Source organism: Euwallacea similis, chromosome 10 (genome assembly GCF_039881205.1).
Source record: "Euwallacea similis isolate ESF13 chromosome 10, ESF131.1, whole genome shotgun sequence".
NCBI lineage: Eukaryota > Metazoa > Arthropoda > Insecta > Coleoptera > Curculionidae > Euwallacea > Euwallacea similis.
In genome coordinates, this window is record NC_089618.1 from 891,892 (window position 1) to 911,006 (window position 19,115).

General features: G+C 33.1%; 4 protein-coding genes across 5 annotated transcripts; 1 reads left to right on the forward strand and 3 right to left on the reverse strand.

Moving 5' to 3' along the window:
• Positions 1-70: 70 nt before the first annotated feature.
• On the reverse strand, positions 71-4,415 carry Wbp2 (WW domain binding protein 2). Of its 2 annotated transcripts, XM_066394297.1 has the most exons (8): positions 4,254-4,415; positions 3,959-4,133; positions 3,742-3,901; positions 2,574-2,597; positions 2,179-2,277; positions 944-1,207; positions 560-645; positions 71-498 (listed from the first exon to the last, which is right to left on the reverse strand). In XM_066394297.1, exons 1-8 carry the CDS (start codon positions 4,307-4,309, stop codon positions 445-447), a joined length of 918 nt encoding a protein of 305 aa, XP_066250394.1. In that variant the 5' UTR covers positions 4,310-4,415; the 3' UTR covers positions 71-444. The 2 variants fall into 2 exon arrangements, with proteins under 2 accessions (XP_066250394.1, XP_066250395.1); XM_066394298.1 differs by lacking the exon at positions 2,574-2,597 and having other exon boundaries at positions 4,254-4,412.
• A 98-nt stretch (positions 4,416-4,513) lies between these two features.
• On the forward strand, positions 4,514-5,571 carry Polr3I (RNA polymerase III subunit I). Its single transcript, XM_066394302.1, has 4 exons — positions 4,514-4,647; positions 4,718-4,829; positions 5,175-5,327; positions 5,379-5,571. The coding sequence occupies exons 1-4, from the start codon at positions 4,640-4,642 to the stop codon at positions 5,505-5,507; spliced, it is 402 nt and encodes a 133-aa protein (XP_066250399.1). The 5' UTR covers positions 4,514-4,639; the 3' UTR covers positions 5,508-5,571.
• On the reverse strand, positions 5,498-6,375 carry DENR (density-regulated protein). Its single transcript, XM_066394301.1, has 4 exons — positions 6,214-6,375; positions 5,865-6,123; positions 5,669-5,808; positions 5,498-5,617 (listed from the first exon to the last, which is right to left on the reverse strand). The coding sequence occupies exons 1-4, from the start codon at positions 6,307-6,309 to the stop codon at positions 5,573-5,575; spliced, it is 540 nt and encodes a 179-aa protein (XP_066250398.1). The 5' UTR covers positions 6,310-6,375; the 3' UTR covers positions 5,498-5,572.
• Positions 6,376-6,639: 264 nt separating this feature from the next.
• Positions 6,640-18,267, reverse strand: LOC136411419 (uncharacterized). Its single transcript, XM_066393975.1, has 29 exons — positions 18,014-18,267; positions 17,218-17,424; positions 16,967-17,157; positions 16,612-16,906; positions 16,424-16,554; positions 16,063-16,261; positions 15,968-15,998; positions 15,816-15,895; positions 15,630-15,743; positions 15,107-15,190; positions 14,889-15,021; positions 13,603-14,484; positions 12,595-12,852; positions 12,155-12,397; positions 11,794-11,925; positions 11,532-11,627; positions 11,124-11,447; positions 10,805-11,053; positions 10,351-10,599; positions 10,216-10,295; positions 10,013-10,109; positions 9,592-9,696; positions 9,443-9,541; positions 9,090-9,389; positions 8,516-8,674; positions 8,153-8,318; positions 7,702-7,867; positions 7,437-7,581; positions 6,640-6,919 (listed from the first exon to the last, which is right to left on the reverse strand). Exons 1-29 carry the CDS (start codon positions 18,131-18,133, stop codon positions 6,807-6,809), a joined length of 5,448 nt encoding a protein of 1,815 aa, XP_066250072.1. The 5' UTR covers positions 18,134-18,267; the 3' UTR covers positions 6,640-6,806.
• Positions 18,268-19,115: the final 848 nt, after the last annotated feature.

The window sequence follows — 19,115 nt, forward strand, 5'->3', positions numbered from 1 at the left end:
TTTCAGTAATGTATAAGTTTTCTTATAATTCACGTTTTATTGTTCACACCCTGGAGTGGTAATAACACACTTTTAACTGTAAGCTTTATTAGAAACTAGTTAAATGCACATACAAACTTATACACGAAGGCAAAAAGAGCAGTAAATCTAAATTTTCTTATCACGACCGACGGGTTTTAACCAAGGTCTGACCGTTCGCTTCGCGGAATGCTCAAACTTTATTTTTTCACATACAAAAAATAATACTAGATAAAAGTTAAATCCAATACATATACTATAAACAGTAATAACATATAATACATAAGCAATACCACTACATGCAGCAGCATTACCAGCTAACTACTAAACAGTAGATACCTCATCAAAACATTTTAATATGCATGGTGATTTATTCAATATTTTTGTCTGGTAAATAATAAAAGTGCTCAAAAGCGTGAAAAAATATTACTGATCTTTTTTATTATTGGTCATTGCTTGATTATAAGTAGGCGGATTTTCCTATAAAAAAAAAGGGTAAAATTAATAATGTGCAAAGAAGGGTACATGGAGTTTAACTTACATAATATGCAGGTGGGGGAACGTATGCCATTTGAGGTCTATTGGGGTCGTAGTAGGCCGACTGTGCTGCTTCTGCAGCCTTAGCGTCTGGAATTAAATTTTATTGTTGAAAATGTATTATATCGATTCTTGAATTTACCCTAGCACAGACATGTTTCTAAGTATGAAAATCTTGGAATCTTTACCTCGGGTAAATCAACAAGAGTCTAGAAAAAGTTAGGCTGCTAGACAAAAATTTAAATTAGAATTACCTCTCCCTCTTTTTGTAAAAGCGAGCTACAGAGCTACTAATGTTCTTTGTAATCTGATAAATTGAATATCCGTGGTACCAAATGAATGTCACAGACTCGTTTTGTGCTAACAAGATCTAAACAGATAATATCACCTGCAGAATTCGTAAATCCACCAGCTGCTCCCGGAGGTGGGTAACCTCCAGCGGCACCCTGCGGAGGTCCGTATCCACCTGGAGCCCCATATCCTGGAGCGCCCTGTCCAGGAGCTCCGTATCCAGGAGCAGATGGACCGTATCCATTGGGTTGACCTCCAGGGTAAATTCCAGGATAAGGCGGTGGTGCGTCACTCATAAATACTCCGTCAGTGGGTGGGTGCTGAGGGAAAACGTGCGTAGGAGGTATCCAGCCATAGTATCCTTAGAAAAAAAAAACACAATTCATTTTTCCATTATTAATTGCTGTCATTAATACATAAATTTGTGTGTCTAATAACTGCAGAGTGATCATTTAAATTTCATATTTAGTAAGCTGTGGAATTTGTTAAGGAAAAGAACGTGTGTTGATTATCGTTTGCGCATATTTGGTTACCTAAGTAACCTACATCATTTTTTATGCCTAAATGTTTCTGCCGGAGACATTTAGCCAATCATTATTTATTATTTTGATTATTTACCATTCAGCACCTTTGTATTTTTTTGTTTTCCTTTCTCTGTTATTTTATTAATTTTATCCGTTTTATGAAAAAATAGTCTTGTTTAAGATCACGGTCGTTTGTTTAAATTCGGTTTCCTGTACCTACCGCAAAATGGTGTTTGCGGACGAGAAGAAAACATTTATGATTGAAACATATTTTCGTAATGGACATCAAATTAATGGAGAATAGATTTAAGAAGTTCATCCTGTTTTCGAGAATTTCGTGAAAAATTTCCTGAAGTTGTAACAGATAAACTGAACTTCGCAAATATACTGAAGTATGTTGTAAATTTATTTCATGAAACCGGCAGCATTCAGAGAAAGTCAGGCAGCAGAAGACCGAAAAAACGAACTCCAGACACTGTAGAAAATGTAAGATAAATGATGCGTGAAAACCCAAATACTTGGTTAGATATATAAATTTAAATGATCACTCAGTATTAACCATATAACACAACTAATAGTATGTAGGAACTCATTACATTTCCCAGAATCAAATGTCACACAAATTTAATTCCTATTTTCTATCATGATAAATTCAAAATTGAATAAAACTTAAACCTACTTATTCACTTGAAAAACTTAGGCCACTCATTAACACTCATGGACGTAATCGTTCTTCTCGCCAGTAAACAAGGGTTTAATTTGCTTGCTATACATATAACTATCAATAAAGCCAGAAAATTCAGCTCACCTTGAGGTGGTGGGGCATAAGCAGGGGGAGGAGCTGCATACCACTGAGGTTGTGCTGGTTCGTAAGGTGGTGGAGCATTATTCATGGCTCCTCTAGTAGCTAAAACAATAATATATCTTATATAACACAACTTTTAATATGTGCTAAAAAGAGAGTTTTCCCCTCATATGGTTCCTTACAGCCATATCACGTTCTTAGAGGTGTGTTTTAGTACTATTTATATTTGAGTTGCAAAGCAGTAGGCCAAAAAAAATTTTATTTCACGGCCAAGTAAATAAATTGTACGCGTTTAGGAATGAAATATTAGTTGACTTCAAAGATTAAAGATGCATTTAAGATGTATGAATTAAGTGCAGGTTAAATCAACAAATTGATAAAGAACTGTACATACTCACCTCCAGAGATATCCTCACCTAAAGCTAAAAAAAAGATTTCAATTGTATTTGACAACTTCTAGTCCCACTTCTAGTTTTGCTAGTCTAATAACATACTTAATAAATTTGCCAGTACAGATATTAAGTATGTTATAGCTAATTATCTGGTAACTGTTCATCAGGGGATAACTGCTCTAATAAATACATCATCTGATGAGAGAATATTGTCATTCTATATAAAAATGTCCTAATTTTAAAACGTTTCAAAGTAAAAAAAGACTTTTGGCTTGGTTTAGAAACTACAGGAAGAAATTAAAAATGCAGTATTTCTCTTTTTTCAAGTATATATCAACAAAAGGAGTTATTACCTTTTTCTTCAGCTAGGATTTTTGTACTTAAATGCATATTAAGACAGTGTAACATTTTAACTGCAAGGTACCACACATTTCTCCAATCAAATTGGTATTTAGTTCACCAGCATAACAATGAATTTATCTATTTACACTTAGTGACATGTTAGGAAGCCCATTACAAAATAAATACTTCAAAATACTTATCATCATATATCAGTAATAAAAACTAAACCTTTTTCTATGGTTGTTAAGACACTGCATTGTTAAGGTTTCAAAAATTATATTAAAAGACACTTGATTTCTGTATTCTTATATTTTCTTATGTTGTGCATGCAATATGAAGAGAATAAGTTTATTTTCCACAGCTTTGTATCAGTGTCCACAGCAGAGGAGCAAAACAAACAAATGTCAACAGTTTGTGGGCTATTTTGGTAATAGCTCTACAGAGTTTTGAAGTTTTAAGTAGTAAATCTCTTTCATTTTTTACAAATTATTGTACTCTTAGAAAACAATATACAATATGTGCAACCTGACCATCACTTATTCATGTAACTTACTACACTTGCCTGCAGCTCAATTACAAATGCCATATTCACAGGAAATGAGGAGTATTTGATTGTCATTATATAACATACTATTTCATCATTAGATTTCTCACAGATTAAATAATAGTTATGACACTTCAAGATTGACAAAAACTTATTATTTGTAAATGCATATTAGTCAATGATGTTATGTAATGATAAGAAAACATACAAAACAGTGATATTCCCAATATTGAAAATGTTAAATATATGTACTCAGTCAAATGAAAACAAATTAAAAATATGACTTACCATAATGTGCAGCTCTCAATAAGGCCTGTCCAAATTCAATAGCCCCACCATGCTTGAAAGTCATCTTAAATTTTGCCTCTCCTACCCAGTTGCCATTCGGTTGTGCCCTCACTTTCCCTTTTACATAATTTGCTCCAAAGACTGGTTGTTCAATTTCAACCTAACCACACAGATTATATATTTACAAGAAGTTTGGTTGTTGTTCATTAAAATTTACCTCACTGAGTGTGACAAAAGGGAAACTAAAGCTTTGCATTTCCTCTGTTTGGGAGCCACTGTTGTAGATGACTCGGTGAGTAGTGAGGAAAATTCGACCAGACTTTTTACCTTTGAAGACATTTGCTTCTTGCCCAGACCATTCGATGTGAACATTATCGGAGAAGAGGAGTATCCTAGAATTCGTTTTCAAAACTTAACAGACACTGATACCATATATGATGACTAATATTTTGTATTGTTGTGAAATATATGTACGTATCTGCAATAGGTATATATTTGTTGATTATACTTACTGCTCCCCAGAGTGGATTAACACTCCCCCATTTATATGGGCGGTGTTTAGAGACATTTTTATAAACTCAAATTGCCTTTTTCACTACGACACAATTTTTCTAGAACATCGAAAAACGATTAATTAGAATGATTAATGGTAATGACTTCGCTGATGTAAATAAAAAAGCAACTGTCAAATTCAGGTGATTAGCAATGTCAAAATCAGCTGTCTCAAACAGGCTCCATCTAGCCTTTTGAAATTGAACCTACGGACAGAGAAAGCAATATAAGTAACCAAACTAAGATATATAAGATGAATTAAGTTGAAGTTAAACTGCCTTTGAAATTTGAGTCCGAGTACAGAAAATTTCCCATTGTTTCTTCCTAACTCAAGTTTATATAAAAAATGGAAATGTAAGTATGAGTATGATATTCAAATTAACAATTGTTCTTTTTTTATTTACATCATATCACACCCTTCTAGCCTTAATTCAAATAGTGCCACATTGAGCAATTTTGAAGTCCTCAGACACCTTCAAAAAATTAAAGATAGCAAGAAGAAACAGAGGGGTCAATTAGCTACTATTACATATGAAGTATGTCAAGACAAACCCCCATACATATACATATTTATCATAAAAACACCACTTGGCCATGTCAATTTAAATGAAAGAAACAAGGATGAACCCAAAAAAAGCCATGCCTATTCATAATTAAGTTGCTTATTATGGTTCACTCTTATTATCTGATACATCTAGCACTAAAACAAATAAAGCTGGTGCTTTGACTAGGTGTGTGAGATAAAACATAGGGGCAGTGGAAATATAAAGGATATATTCAGACCCTTAGGAAGTTATTTTTCGGTGATAAATATATATATTCAGTTACACAGCAGTGCTTTAGTTTTCTTACATTATTACTTAATGGGAATTTTATTTTAGACCTTACGTTACTTGGAAGAAACACCATGCAAAAGTCAAACCCCTGAAGTCATAGCCAAATGTCTCAAGGCTTTAGAACCATATAATTTACACAAAACTGAAAAACTCATGATGATAAACACGCCACCCACATCACTTTTGGAACTTCAAGTTGTAAGTTGAAAAATTCTAATAATTATTGACCTACTCAAAAATAGGTTTTAGATAGTTGAAGAGACTGATGAAAGATTGACAGAAGAAGAAATGCAGCAGATTTTTACCATATTACAGGAACATTTTCCGGGTGTATTTAAAAACAAAGAGGAAACTGGGCAAGAAGATGATTCCAGTTAAAAAGGTTTTATTATTAGCTCATTATTTATATTTTTGTATACAATAATAAATAATATATTTTTAACCTATCTCTTTTGATCTCCTAGATCCTCTATTAAATCTTCTTCAATCTAAAACAGAAACAATAATAGAAACATTTAAGTAATATAATATGTAGTTACCTCAGGCCATTTTTCAGGGATAACATCAAACAGATCATCTTTAACATCACCCTGAATTACAATCTCATCATCACCTGTAACTGATGACCCACAAGCAAATTTTTGCCCAAAAAATTTTGCTGCAACTTTTAAGTCTATATCTGAAAAGTGCATTCAGAGTTAATTTAGCTTTTGACATTGAAAGCTCTGAGCTTACCAAATGTGCACAGCCCTGTTACCACTGTCACTGATTTCTTCTTACCTCGGGGTGCCCTAAATATACAAACCTGTTTAGGGCCCTCTTCCTTCTTCTTAGCTTTAATATTTCCCTTGCCCCCTCGCTTCTGCCGCTTTTTTTCCTCTTCTCCAGCAGGAGTGTCACTGCCATCTCCAATTTTGACTTTTTCAAATTCAGATGGCAAATTCTTTTCCAGCCACTGCTTACACTTTTCATATTCTGGATAATATTCGCAATACTACAAAAATATTGTCAACAATGCTTGACTTTGGCACAAAATATAGTTCTAAAGTGCCAAAAGGACTAATACAAATGGTTGGATAATTACTTCTATAGGCATAGTGCAGTTTCCGCAATAAACTACATGAAGGGGGTAAGACTGGCCTTCGCGTGGTCCTATTTTAAGTCGGTTTTCTCCTGCCATTTATTGAAATATTTGTAATAAAACACAAAAATTAAGTTTATGAAATACAACTGTATCCACGAAGAAGACAACCTTAACCTCAAAAATAGATAAAGCCATTTAATGTCAACTTATAGGAGCTATATAACAGCCTATTTGAATGAAGTTAAAGGACAAATAAAAATCGAATAATGATGGCGTCACTAAGTATGCACTTGACACACATAAAACTAGGAGTTACATCCCATACTTATCAAGCAAAGTGATGCTTCGTTTTACAGCCTCTGTCTTGGATATACTCTATACGACCGAATTGGTCTGCCGAGATATTTGTAATAAAACACAAAAGTATAAATTTACAAAATAAATATTATTACTGATACCAATAGAAACAAGATTTCACTTAAACGTACTTAATAAGGTATTTTTTAAATTATAACAATGATTAAAAAAAAACAATAATAAATTAAATAGTGGTTACAATCTAAACAATGCCGATTCAGTTACTGAAATAATAGCTATTGCTTTAATCTGTCGATAAAATCCATTATCATCCCAAGGTTTGTAGATGCAGCTTCATTTCTTTGATTTGCCAAAGTGCATACGTATGTTATGATACTGAGTGCTCTATCTAAAATGAAGAAAAAACAAGTGTCTCTTAGGTAGTATAGTTCTTATAATCGCACTTGGTAATTACTTTATATTTCTCATTTCTTTTTTATTACTAGGGTATTGAATAACACAAAAACACGCAATTATCTGAGCGAATATTTTTGTAATGAATCCCCACAGTGATAACAGTTCTAAGTTCGTAGATAGCACCAAAATATTGGGTTTTAATGAAACAAGACTTTTAATAAAACAGCATTCACAGATTGTAAATTTTGTTCTGACAGGTGATGGGCAAAACAGTTAACTAATAGAGTCCAGACCATGAAAACATATACATCGTGAAGATAAGTGTATTCCTTATTATGTAATTTGGAAACGTTTAAAAATAGCGTTCGAAATAATCGAAATGATCTTTAATTAAAATCTAAATTTCCTCTAATTACGAGTTACTAAGTTCGGGTGAATGATTTTAAATAAAGTTATAAAGAATGGGGTATCTAGGCGCAAAAAAACGAAATCACATACACATTACTTACCAGTTATTTCTGATGTATGGCTGGATACCACTGGAATTACTGAAGGTAAAATGTTTTCATCCAGTCTTATCTTCTTTGGTGGCGTACTCTCCAGAGGAGGAGGAAGTTCAAAGTTAAGTGTTCGCTTGGAAGTTTGACTCGGAACCTATGCAGAGTGTCCCAAAATTTACGTGGCAGCAATTATCTTAAAACCTCGCATAAATATATACAATAATTATAAGATGGAGGAATAGGTGTACAATAAAATCAATCCACGTTTACTTACCACAATATGCTGTAGAACGTTTATCGCCGGTCTTGGCATAGTTTCGATTTCTGGCCAGATTAAATCCGGAGGAGTATTCAGTTCAGGAAGTTGGGGACTCTTGGGGCTCATAATTTTGGCAGGCGAGATTGGCGTATGACGAGAATTTCTGGACTCTTCAACCCCCCTATTTATTAACAGAATACGTATTACAGCTACTACGGCTATCATTAGATAAATTTTTAGATTAGGTAAAAATATACTAAGACAAACCCTATTTAAATTGAGGTCAAAGAAGTTTCAGGCAAGCAAGCTAAGAATTTAGAGGATTGACTTAATAGAATTACGAAAAAGCTGGAAAAATAAATCAATGAGTAAACCAAGTTGATTAGTATTCTTTCAAGACTGCTCAGAACATCTTAAGCAACTTGTGTAAAAAAATGTAAATATATTAATTGAATTAAGAAAATACCTGACAGCAACATCCAGATCGCCAAATCCGAAAGTCCTGTTCTTAGGGTCTACTTGACGGCAATTTTGTGCTGTTTTATTAAATATGTTTTCGCAAGTCTTTTCAAATATTTCCCGAAGGTTTTTAGAAGCAACAGGATCGTAGAGCAGAGATGGGGGTTTAATACCTAAAAGATGACTTCTATACAGTGCGTTTTTTTTTGGATGCGAAACATAGAATTTCACGGGTCAAAATAATTCCATTTTAGCCCGTTTTATAAGAATCAAATCTATGACATTCAGAAGATAGACTACTTCTATACATGTTTCAAGTATATCTGTAATCTGTGTTCAAAAAAGTATAGTACTATAAATATTCTCTTACTTTGTCGTTTCTTTTTAGCTCTCAGCGATTCATGTTTGCGAGTTGTTTCCTTCGTCGATAACAACTCGTACTTCTGTTGCTTCCTTTTAGTTTTCTTTTTCTTTGAATTTACTTCAATAGGTTCTGGAGTTTGAGACATCTCAGGTGTAGTTCTTGTCACTACCCAATGGCATAATTTTAATGTAGAAAAAGTTCTATCATTTTATCATATTATCAACAGAAATGCTTATCGTATATTTGGTGATGCATAAATTGGGATTTTAGATATTGTAAGAGATATAAACACGATTAAATAGGTAATGATTTGGATACCTCCATAAGAATTAGTTTTGACTTATTTTAAGAACTGTGTTTTCGAAGAATTTTTCGGTTTTCAGGAAAATGTTAAAAGTTAGTACAATTTTAAAATCGAAAATGAATTTCTTAAAGTTTGCTAATTTTTGTCAATTTTGATAACGCTATATAGTTATTTTTAGTTCGTTGCAACGCAGAGGCGATCAAAATTACAAAAATATATAAACCACATTAATTTTCAAGGTTTTGTTGAAGTTCGACAGTAATTTTTGTTACTTACATTCCATCTCATCTAAATATGAAAAGCTACCCTCTTTGTAGAGAACACGCCGACTATTGGCCCCAGTTTTATCAGACTCTTTTTCATTTTTGTTACTATCCTGTTTTTTATCCCACAAATGCAATATTTCATCTATCCCGGAATCAGTTTCTATATAATTTTCACACGTTTTTTTAGTTTTTAAGTCTAAACGATTCAGCACTGCTGTAGGGCTTTTATTTATTGTCAGAACAGGTGAATTGACTTTCTGAATTTTGCTTGAATTGGACTTCTTCGGGGGAGATTTTTGGGCATATACACCTACGAGAGTGAAATTGCAGATTTTATGATAAATTTCAATGCATCTCCACTACCTTCATTCGAAATAAGTCGAGTATCAACTTCCTTTCCATTAATTATTGAATTTCGCTGAACTTTCGAAAAGTTATTTATGGTTTTAATGACATCATAATCTACAAATTTTATTTATCTGCTTTATTTTTAATTTTCTGTAAAAACGTACCATTACACGTAGGTGTAACAGCCCCTACTTGTTCTTCAGTATTAAGTCTTGAGTGTGCAGCAATAACGGATGGACTATTATCCGTAATTTCTTTCGGAGAACCACCTATAAAATTTGCAACTATGGAATTCATAAACTCTCTTGCCTTACCTGATAATAGTATTTAAGAATGTCAAGTTTAAAATAATAAATAAAATAGACAAAATTCTAGAATATTTTCATTAGATTGATTCGGGTCAATTTATGTGAAGCAAAAGTAAAAATTAATAAGTGCAAATAATTTTACATTACATTATTTTCGAAAAAAATTAATCTTCTGGGAAACTTGCAAGCACAGTAATTAAAATCTAGAGTTTCTTTGCTAGATCTTATAATTCAGTTAGTTAGCTTATTAGGTCATTGCAAAATGGATTCCATATACCTTCAGTGTTAGCGTAGTGAATAGCAGCCAATGTTGTAACAATTGTAGGCGACCCAGATACAATTGAGCTATTATCTACGTGCTCCATAAAATTTGTCTGAAATTTCAGTTTGGATTTTAATTTTACGTTTAATTTAAAAGACTGTTAAGTGACAATGTATACAATCAACATTAAATAGATTCAAATAACAAAAATATCTTACCTTTTTTAAGTTTTTTGACAGGGAGTTAAAACTAGCATTCAGCGCTTTACTCTTTTTAGGGCAATCTTCTACTTTTTGACCTTCCATAAAGAAAAAATATTAAAAAAACTCAAATTTGTACCTTAAATCTGCTACCTTGTTCAGCAGCTAATGCTTCCATACTATCGTCGCTGGCTAAAGGCCTCGCAGCCTTTTTTACAATAAAATTGTTCATGCCTAATTCTGAGCTAGCCGTCTCAGACATGTAGGTTTTCTGCACAAAGCCGAAATCGGATTGCGAACTCTCGATTGGGTGAGGAATTACCATGCGATTAACAATAATACTCAATTGCTTAAGAGTTGGTTCAACTTGTGGAGGATCGTTGCATTTGGGATGTATCTTATCTGAAAATAAACCATAGTGTTGCAATTTTAATTGTGTGACGACAAATACTTTGGTAGTCTCTGTGTGTTCTGACGCCATCAATAATGATTAATGATTAATGGATTTTGGATCCGCCAATTAAGAACAGGTTAGATGTAAAATATTTGAAACAAAGGAATAATTTCTACTTAAGATTAATATCTCTATTTTCTACTTAAATCTCACCTTCACTATCCTCGGCATGTAATGCTTCTATACTATCGTTGCTGACTAAACGCTTCGCAGATTTTTTTAAAATTAAATCGCTCACCCGCGATTCTTGACTAGTTTGCTGAGATTTTCGTGTTTTCTGCAGGAAGTCGAAATCGGATTCCGAATTTTCTGTTGGATGAGGAGTTGCCCTGGGACTAAGTCTCAATGACATAAAATTTCTTTCAATTTGTGGAGGATTGTAGCAATTGGGATCTACGTTATCTGAAAATAAACCATAACATTGCAGTTTTACTAAGTAACTAAATCTTTAAATTTCGATTTCAATTGCCACCTGTAATGATAATATCGGTCTTTTCCGCTGGCTCCTCAACTGTACTTTTTTTGCTGTGAATAATTCTAGTTTCGTTATGTTTTTGGGATTCACGGCCACTCTTATTTATATCAACTCTGGTAATTAGCTCATCTAAATTTTGTAAAGGTACTTTAGCAAAATTTGTCAGTGCTGCAGAGCAATTGTAGTGCCACTCCTTTTTTTCTTCAGCTAACGTTTGTTTCGGAGATTTCTTTACAAAATAACTGTCAGTTTCATTATTTAGAGAAATAGAACTTTCTGCTGCGTTTCTGGCAACGCTGTCGATTATTTCTTCTATATGACCTAAATACCAATTAATATTAATGTTAGCAAAACGACATTCATGGTTCGAATCACAAAAAATCTTCTATTACGGGATAGACTCACTTTTAAAAGTGTTATGTATTTGTTTTGAGGATTTCGTTCCGAATTCATCTGGATCAACATTTTTCTGAACGCTTTGAATCACATCTTCTAAATGATCTAAATATTAAATAATATTAACAAAAATATATTCGTGGTTCAAACTGTTAATAAAAATCTTCGTTTACGGTAACTCTTCTATTTTGTCTAAACGCCAATTATATAACGTTAACAAAAAAAAACCGTACGAATTACTAAAGACGATGAAAGAGTGCGCACAACTCACCCTTAACAGTGACACACGCTTGAGTTGGAGATTCCGTTAAGTTATTATCCATAACTTTACTATTTACGGAAACAGCGGTTTGGTCAATCTTTTTCTGAATGCTGTTAATCGCTTGCACTTCTTCTAAAGTATCTATATATGAATAATATAATATTAACAAAAATAGATACAAAAATTACTTTCTTATGCAATTGTATGAAGTCAGTTTTTGGCTATAGACAATATCAACCCTAAAGTTAACGACGTTTCGACTCGTATTTCAATTTTCTTTAAGACTACTTTCTTTATCATAGTTTTTCACTGACTTTACGAAATGGATGTTGCAGTAGTATATTATACTAGAGGGTGAAGGTGCACTCACTCATAACAGCTGCTCGAGTTTGCTTCATTGAAGCATCTGCAGTTTTACTGTTTACTTTTTTTATTGTTGGCCCTTCATCAGATGTCCTACTTTTAGTTGTAAGGTTATCTAAACGAAACAATTTCTTGCCCATTTTTATTAACCGACGAGGTTTTTTCTGAACGCATTTCGCTGGGACATTTAATTTATCGTTAATTACGATAACGGCCGGTGAGGGTTCACTTGTTTTCGGACTCATTGCACCTAAGAAAAATTCATGCATCAGCAAGAACTCTAGGCAATGTTCAGTTAACAATTTTATAACATTGTAAACAAACAATTCACCAGAAATTTAGGCATTTTTTAGTTTGTTTGCCTTTCATCAATACATTAGTAGCCCTACCTAGTAACATTAAAAGAATAAACATATGATAAAGGTGAAAACAAGCTTAAATACCAACCTTTATCGATAGATTCATGTGTAGAAGTCTTGCCCAACACACCCAACAATTCCTGAGTATTCAATACCGGCATTCCCTCAGCATCAGTAACATTTTGAATTACATCAACATCAAGGTCCATATTTTCAAGTTGCATCTCAATGTCAGGTTTATCAAGCTGCTTTTCAACATCCGGCTCATCCTCTGTCAAATCGATGAATACCTCTACTATTTCGCTGTTTTGTACTCTATCCTTTCCATCAATAGGGGCTGCTAATTCTGAAAACTGCACATTTGAAGCAGCGCCAACGTTAACTCCCTGATTTAGTTCAATAAAGATCTTGTTTTCTGAGATATGAGATTCTGTTTTTATATCTTGTTGCGCACGCATGCCGAAAATATCTCTAGAGCTATTTGCAGAAATTTTAGAACTGCCACAGCATCTTTGAGTGGCAGCAACTAAATCTTGGCCCGTAGCACCTTCCGAGACGTGATTTACAGGTGTGACTAAAGACACCTTCATGATAGTTGGGAAGATTTCTGATTCTTCAAGAACCTTCTTGTCTGTGGTAGCTGGTTCGTTTTGAGACTTTATTCCATCTATTTCAAAAATTTTCTGATAATGTGGTGTAGCTTCCAGTTCCAACTGAATCAAATTCTCTGTTGCAGTTTCAAACTTATCTGACATAACTTCTTCAGATGCTTTAAAAAGAGACGTTTTTGTATTTCCTTTAAAATTGCACGCAAAAAGCAAAGCCAAAAGAGAAACAGACGATTTTTGAAGATAAACCAATTTTCTTAAGAGTGTACGGTATAGACACTTTACCGCATGCATTTGCGAACTGTGCAGTAATAGGTATTTATGAGCAAAGGGCTGAAAGAAGATTACGCCCATAGCCGAAGTTTGAGGTCCAATGCTAAGCAGAGGGCCTTAATACAGTTAAGGGCGTAATTTTACTTTTACCCATTGGCACGCACAATTGCAAAATATATAGCATTTTGAATCTGAATTCAAATTCACATACTAACCTTTATCCACATACTTGTATTTGGAACTCTTGTCCAACACACCCAGTAATCCCTTATTATTTAATATCGGTAATACCTCAGCGTTAGTAATATTTTGAATCGCATCAGCATCAACGCTTATATTTTTAAGCTGCGATTCAATATTTGATTTTTCAACGTGCTTTTCAACATCTGATTTATCCTTAGTCAAATCGATAAATACCTCTACTATTTCGCTGCTTTGAACTTTATCCTTTTTATCAGCAGGGAGATCTAATTCTGAATACAGCTTATCTGAAGCAACGCCAATGTTCACTGTCATACTCAGTTCAGTAAGGTTCCTGTCTTCTGAGGAAGTTTGAGTTTCAGGCTTTTTATTTTCAGGCGTATGCATACCGAAAATATATTTGGAGTTATTTACAGAAAGTTTATGAGTGGCTTCGCTACTTTGAGTGATAGCAAATAAATCTTGACTGGTGGTATCTTTTGAGAGATCATTTGTTGGTGTGGCTAAAGGGACGTTCTTTATAGTTGGAAAGACATCTGATTCCTCAGTAACTTTCTTGTCTATGGTAACTGTTTCTTTTTTAGATTTTCTCTCAACTATGTCAAAACGCGGTATTTCTTGATAATGTAGTGCATCTTCCAGTTCTAACTGGATTAAATCCTCCACTGCAGTTTCATATTTATCGGATACAATTTCTTCAGACGCTTTAAAAACCGATGTTTTATTTCCTTTAAGATCCTCAATATCAAATTGAGATGAGCAGAAAGTATTTTCTATTAACTGCAATTGAGAGCTATGGGTGGATCGTTTAACTGGAGATGAAGAAAACATTTCTGAATGTTTGAATTCGACATTTTCGGCTATCAACGAACAACTATGAGATCGTTGACAATTACCTAGAAAATATAGACAAGATCATTATCCTATACAAAAGAGAAATAGTTGTTACGAGCAGAGCCGATATCGGTCAACTGCAATCATCGTGTGGTAGTTTCACCCTGCGCTTTCTTTATGTAAATAACTATTACCCGAAATAATTTCTATGGTCGACGATAATGGAATATCGTCTTCAAAGGCAAGATCAGAAGTCACTATGTTGTCTTGAACTTGCTCTGGAAAACGTTGATGTGAATATCAAGACAAGTGAGATCGCATTAACAATATTGGGAAAAAATTCAAATTTACAATCTATGCGTATGAGTATGTTCAAACGATTTCGTTGTAGATATTATTTTACTGCCAAGTTTACTAGACGTTTGAAAAACTAGATCTTAGACCAGAGAATTCTGGCATTACTTACCATGACTTTGAACTCGTGATATATGTGTGGCATTATGGCTGCTTTCTTTACTTGAAAACATTTCAGAATTGCGCGAAGGTATTAAACTGGCACGGTCTGACGCTACATCCGTTCTTGAAAATTCGGTTAATACCTGAAATACCGAATCCAGATTGTTCTTTTTTTAAATTAAAACTATTACAAAATATTTGAGAAATATAGGAAATTTGTAAACTTACAAAGGAACAATTATGGCAACTTTCCCCATTCTGTTCAGATCGTTTCGCTAGCTGGACATGCTCTTTGCTATAACTGAAGAGGGACTAAAAATTAAAATAAAAAATTTAAAGCAATCAATAAGATAAATGTAATAAAGGTCACAGAGAACAATTTTCATAAAGTTCCTAATTTTATTAATATTGCGTTTTTGAAATACTCAAGTGAGTGTCAAGTTTCAATACAAATATCTTAAAAAACTGTTAAAACTACAAAAACTTGATTTAGTATGAAAACTGGTGTACTAATAGTAATTTTTATCGTCAAATTTAATGCACAATAAACATAGTATCATCATACTACTATAAAGACACTTAGTAGGGTAGAAAAAGTATACAATTATTATACATTATTTTGTACTAGTTTCCCCAATTAAAGTGGTTAAATATCAGTATATGGACTAGTACATAAGAATATAGTACACTCCCTAATTTAACTGTTCAAAATTAAACTTCGCAACATTTGGCTGGTATATAGAAAACCTACCCTTGACGTTGACGGAACACTCTCTTTTGCCAAACATGAGTATTTTATTTCCGGCAAAGATATACTTCCTTGGGGTGTATGTATAGGGGATGTTGTGCTTCTCGATAACACATTCTGTAAAATGTCAAATAAATTGACGTGTGCAAACATACAGCAGGTAAAGGTGTAAAATTTAAGAAAACTTACCAAATTTTCAACATCTGTTACGGATCTACGACGGGATACGTTTTTGGAGACCTTCATTCGTAATGGTTTGTAAACTTGTTCTTTAAAAAGAACCAATAACATATAAATTCTTATACAGAACATAACTAGGAAAAATATATAGAAATACTTACTCAACTTTTGCGAAACCCGTGAGGAAGAATGCTGAAAAAAACAAAGAAATACAAAATTAAGACATTCCAAAAGAATTTTAATAAGATGTAATTACCGTAAAAACATCTCCGAAAATTTTTGGTAAAACATGGGAAATAAGTTTTGTAATTTTGTCTCTTTCTTCATTGCTTATAACAATTTTTAATTCTTTACTTAAAGAATTACAGAAGTCCTGAGAATCCATGGCTTCGCTAATGCAGGGCTTTGAAAGAATCATGGTCACTGTAGTTGCCTTGTTGTATGTGGTGAATTGTCTATGAATTTAAACATGAATTTTAATGAACCTGTGAATACTATTTACTAATTAAATACAACTTATTATCATTGGAAATTGAATATTTTGTCCGTTGTATAATGTCTAAATTGAGTATACATAAAGAAACGTTCTAATTCTAACTTATCAAAGTGACACTTGCCTATTCACATTCACATTGCTAATGTTTCTAGCAAAGAAAATAACTCGATTCCAAGAAGAATCTTTGCCCTCCATATAGAAACCAATAATTTGTTCCTTCAAATCAAAATCTAGCCATGTAATTGGTCCAAACTAAAAAGTGATAAATAATTTTAAAACAAAGGAAACCCCACATCTTAATAATATTACTTCTTGGATGTTTTTAACAGCAACATTACCAAAAATTAATTGCTGGCAAGGCAAGGTAAAAATTAATGATGAATTTTGGTTAAACTTGTTTAGCCAGTGTCTCACATGGAGATCAAAATTGTCACTTGAGATATTTGTAGTTAATTCTTCACTTAATTCGGCAGATCCAGGGAGGAGATCATACTTAATTTTTTTGCCACGAATGTGAGAACCATAAATTCTAAACAATGTTTCCATAATATCAGCTTGTAATCCATAGTCTCCATAGGTGGATAGAGAATCTATTAATTTATACCTGAACAAATGTAAAAACTCAACATATAAAAAAATGTAGAAGTGGCAGTGCTTCACTTACATATAATACAATGTTTTCTCAGCAACTGCTGTGCGAGCTTCCTTAGTTGACTTGATAGCAATTGAGTTAAATGTGCCCAGCAATTCCCTGTTACTAATGATTGAAAAATTTCCAAACAGAAACAGCTCCAAGATCTTAACTGTAGCGTCTTTCATAAACTCTCGAATAACCTCTGGCTTGTCGAAAAAATACTGTGTAGATCCATGAATTAAAAAAAAAGTTATAAAAACTCCAATAGATACAACACTTACTGGAATCATATATAAAAAATATAGCACTAATTCTTTTTGCCTGCTGTAGTCTTTTAAAGTGGAAATGAAAGTCAAAACTATTTCAATATAATTCAAAACACAGTTTATGAATTCTGGTAGTTTTCCTTGTGGGATGGGAATATTTTTCAATTCTTTTAGTTTTGAGGCCAGCATACTTAATTGCTTGATCTGTAAAGCATTTTGCGACTGGAAAAAAAAATAGAAAATTTATGTATAGGTACCAATCAAATGTAGTAATGTAAAGTGAAAATTAAATTTTGGTGGTATTTAGTAAATATGTCTCTCGTTGAGAATGATTTATGGGATAAAGTAAGAAATAGTTATGAGAAAGTGTAGGAGTATAGCATAAGCAGTACTTATTGCCCAATTTTCTTTGTTTGAGAAATACTTTAATAAATAGCAGTTGTACTTTAAAATAATCGGATAATTTTTGCTTGCTTATATTCTTTAAAAGTTGCTTTTGTTCATTTTGCAAAAGCCTTATAAAAATAAATATAACAACAGGATTTTCAGGTTTCACTTTACACATTATGCTTTATATTATACACAGGCACACTTTACTCATTATGCCTTTCAAGTGGGTTAGTAGTGCCTAAATTCTAGTCACGACAAGGGACTTTTTAGAAAACAGGAAGGGAAAGTATAGGAATATAAAGGACATTGGAATAGGCAGATCTTTGAAAAGCATACTTAGTAAAATCTCCAAGGAAAAATTGTTATCCGCTAGACTAAAACAGGAACTAGTATACTAATTCCTAGAAAGTCTCAAACTTACTTGCAACAGGCTATAAACTTCATCTACCGCATCAAAAAATTCTTTGTATTTATGTTCTAACGAATTTTGCACATTCTCTTGCTGGAGTCCCACATTGGGACTAGAATCAGCCATTGCCATGTTTGCTCTTTAAAATAATGATTGGTCTTATTATTCAAAGAAATAATTAATGTTTAAATAATTATTATAATCATAAACCAAGAAAAAAGCAACAAAAAACACCGATAGTTTTGAATCAAAATGGCGGATGGCGGGAGCCTACGGACGAAACGGCCAAATCTTGATCTCTCGACCAATTGGTAATCGGTTTTGAAGCTGAAGACGCCGACAAGAGCGCCCTCTCACCTCGCACAACCGATTAAAAATCGGGCTTTCGTTTCATCTTCTCGAGTTCTAGAGTAGGGTGTAACTGATGTCATTACATTAGTATCTATTCAACAATTTCTACTGTTATAGTTTATATTGTACACGTGTAACATTAAAATTATATTAAAGATAAATGAATATACATTGTGTCCAATATAAGCAGGGCCAGTATAGGGATCTTGTAAGCGGTAATAGATATAAACTTGGTTAAGTAAGTATTGTACATTCAAGAAAGTCATTCTGTAACACAAACAGAACTTCAAAATCATTTTTTGGTTTTTGAGTTATTTCAAAAAATGCAAAGTATATAAATTTAGTTTAGAGTTATGACAAGAGATAAATAAAAACTAGAACCACTTGTCTACTACATTATTAATAAATTTAAATATAATACATAAGGCATTATAGCAAATTATGATTTGAAGTTTTATTTTCCACCGCTCCTATAATCAAAAGGCTTCTAAACGTCACAGTCCAAAGTCTATGGGCCATAATAGTCTAATGTATTTCCTATGTTTGTTACTTATCTGTCCCTATTATTAATTTAGGGTTGCTTCACAACTACTCAAGTTGTTTCGCTAGATACATTCACCATACGGCCGACAACGACCGTAAAAGCGATTCAGAACCTTTTGATAGGTATTATGCAATCCATGTTGATTTTTGTTGATCTTGAGTCTTAAATTGCCAGTTTGGTTTTCCCCAAAATAGTCATTTGAACTGGGATTCACAAGAT

Coding starts and splice junctions, on each gene's coding strand:
- Wbp2 (XM_066394297.1), bottom strand. CDS start 4,309: ATGTCTCTAAACACCGCCCATATAAATGGGGGAGTGTTAATCCACTCT. Junction 4,134..4,253: donor TTAATCCACTCTGGGGAGCA/GTAAGTATAATC, acceptor AACGAATTCTAG/GATACTCCTCTTCTCCGATA. Junction 646..943: donor TGGATTTACGAATTCTGCAG/GTGATATTATCT, acceptor ATTTAATTCCAG/ACGCTAAGGCTGCAGAAGCA.
- Polr3I (XM_066394302.1), top strand. Junction 4,830..5,174: donor TAGCTACTATTACATATGAA/GTATGTCAAGAC, acceptor ATTTTATTTTAG/ACCTTACGTTACTTGGAAGA. Junction 5,328..5,378: donor CACTTTTGGAACTTCAAGTT/GTAAGTTGAAAA, acceptor AATAGGTTTTAG/ATAGTTGAAGAGACTGATGA.
- DENR (XM_066394301.1), bottom strand. CDS start 6,309: ATGGCAGGAGAAAACCGACTTAAAATAGGACCACGCGAAGGCCAGTCT. Junction 6,124..6,213: donor ACTGCACTATGCCTATAGAA/GTAATTATCCAA, acceptor ATATTTTTGTAG/TATTGCGAATATTATCCAGA. Junction 5,618..5,668: donor TCCCTGAAAAATGGCCTGAG/GTAACTACATAT, acceptor TTTCTGTTTTAG/ATTGAAGAAGATTTAATAGA.
- LOC136411419 (XM_066393975.1), bottom strand. CDS start 18,133: ATGGCAATGGCTGATTCTAGTCCCAATGTGGGACTCCAGCAAGAGAAT. Junction 17,425..18,013: donor AAGTTTATAGCCTGTTGCAA/GTAAGTTTGAGA, acceptor TTTTTTTTCCAG/TCGCAAAATGCTTTACAGAT. Junction 14,485..14,888: donor ATCACGAGTTCAAAGTCATG/GTAAGTAATGCC, acceptor TATATTTTCTAG/GTAATTGTCAACGATCTCAT.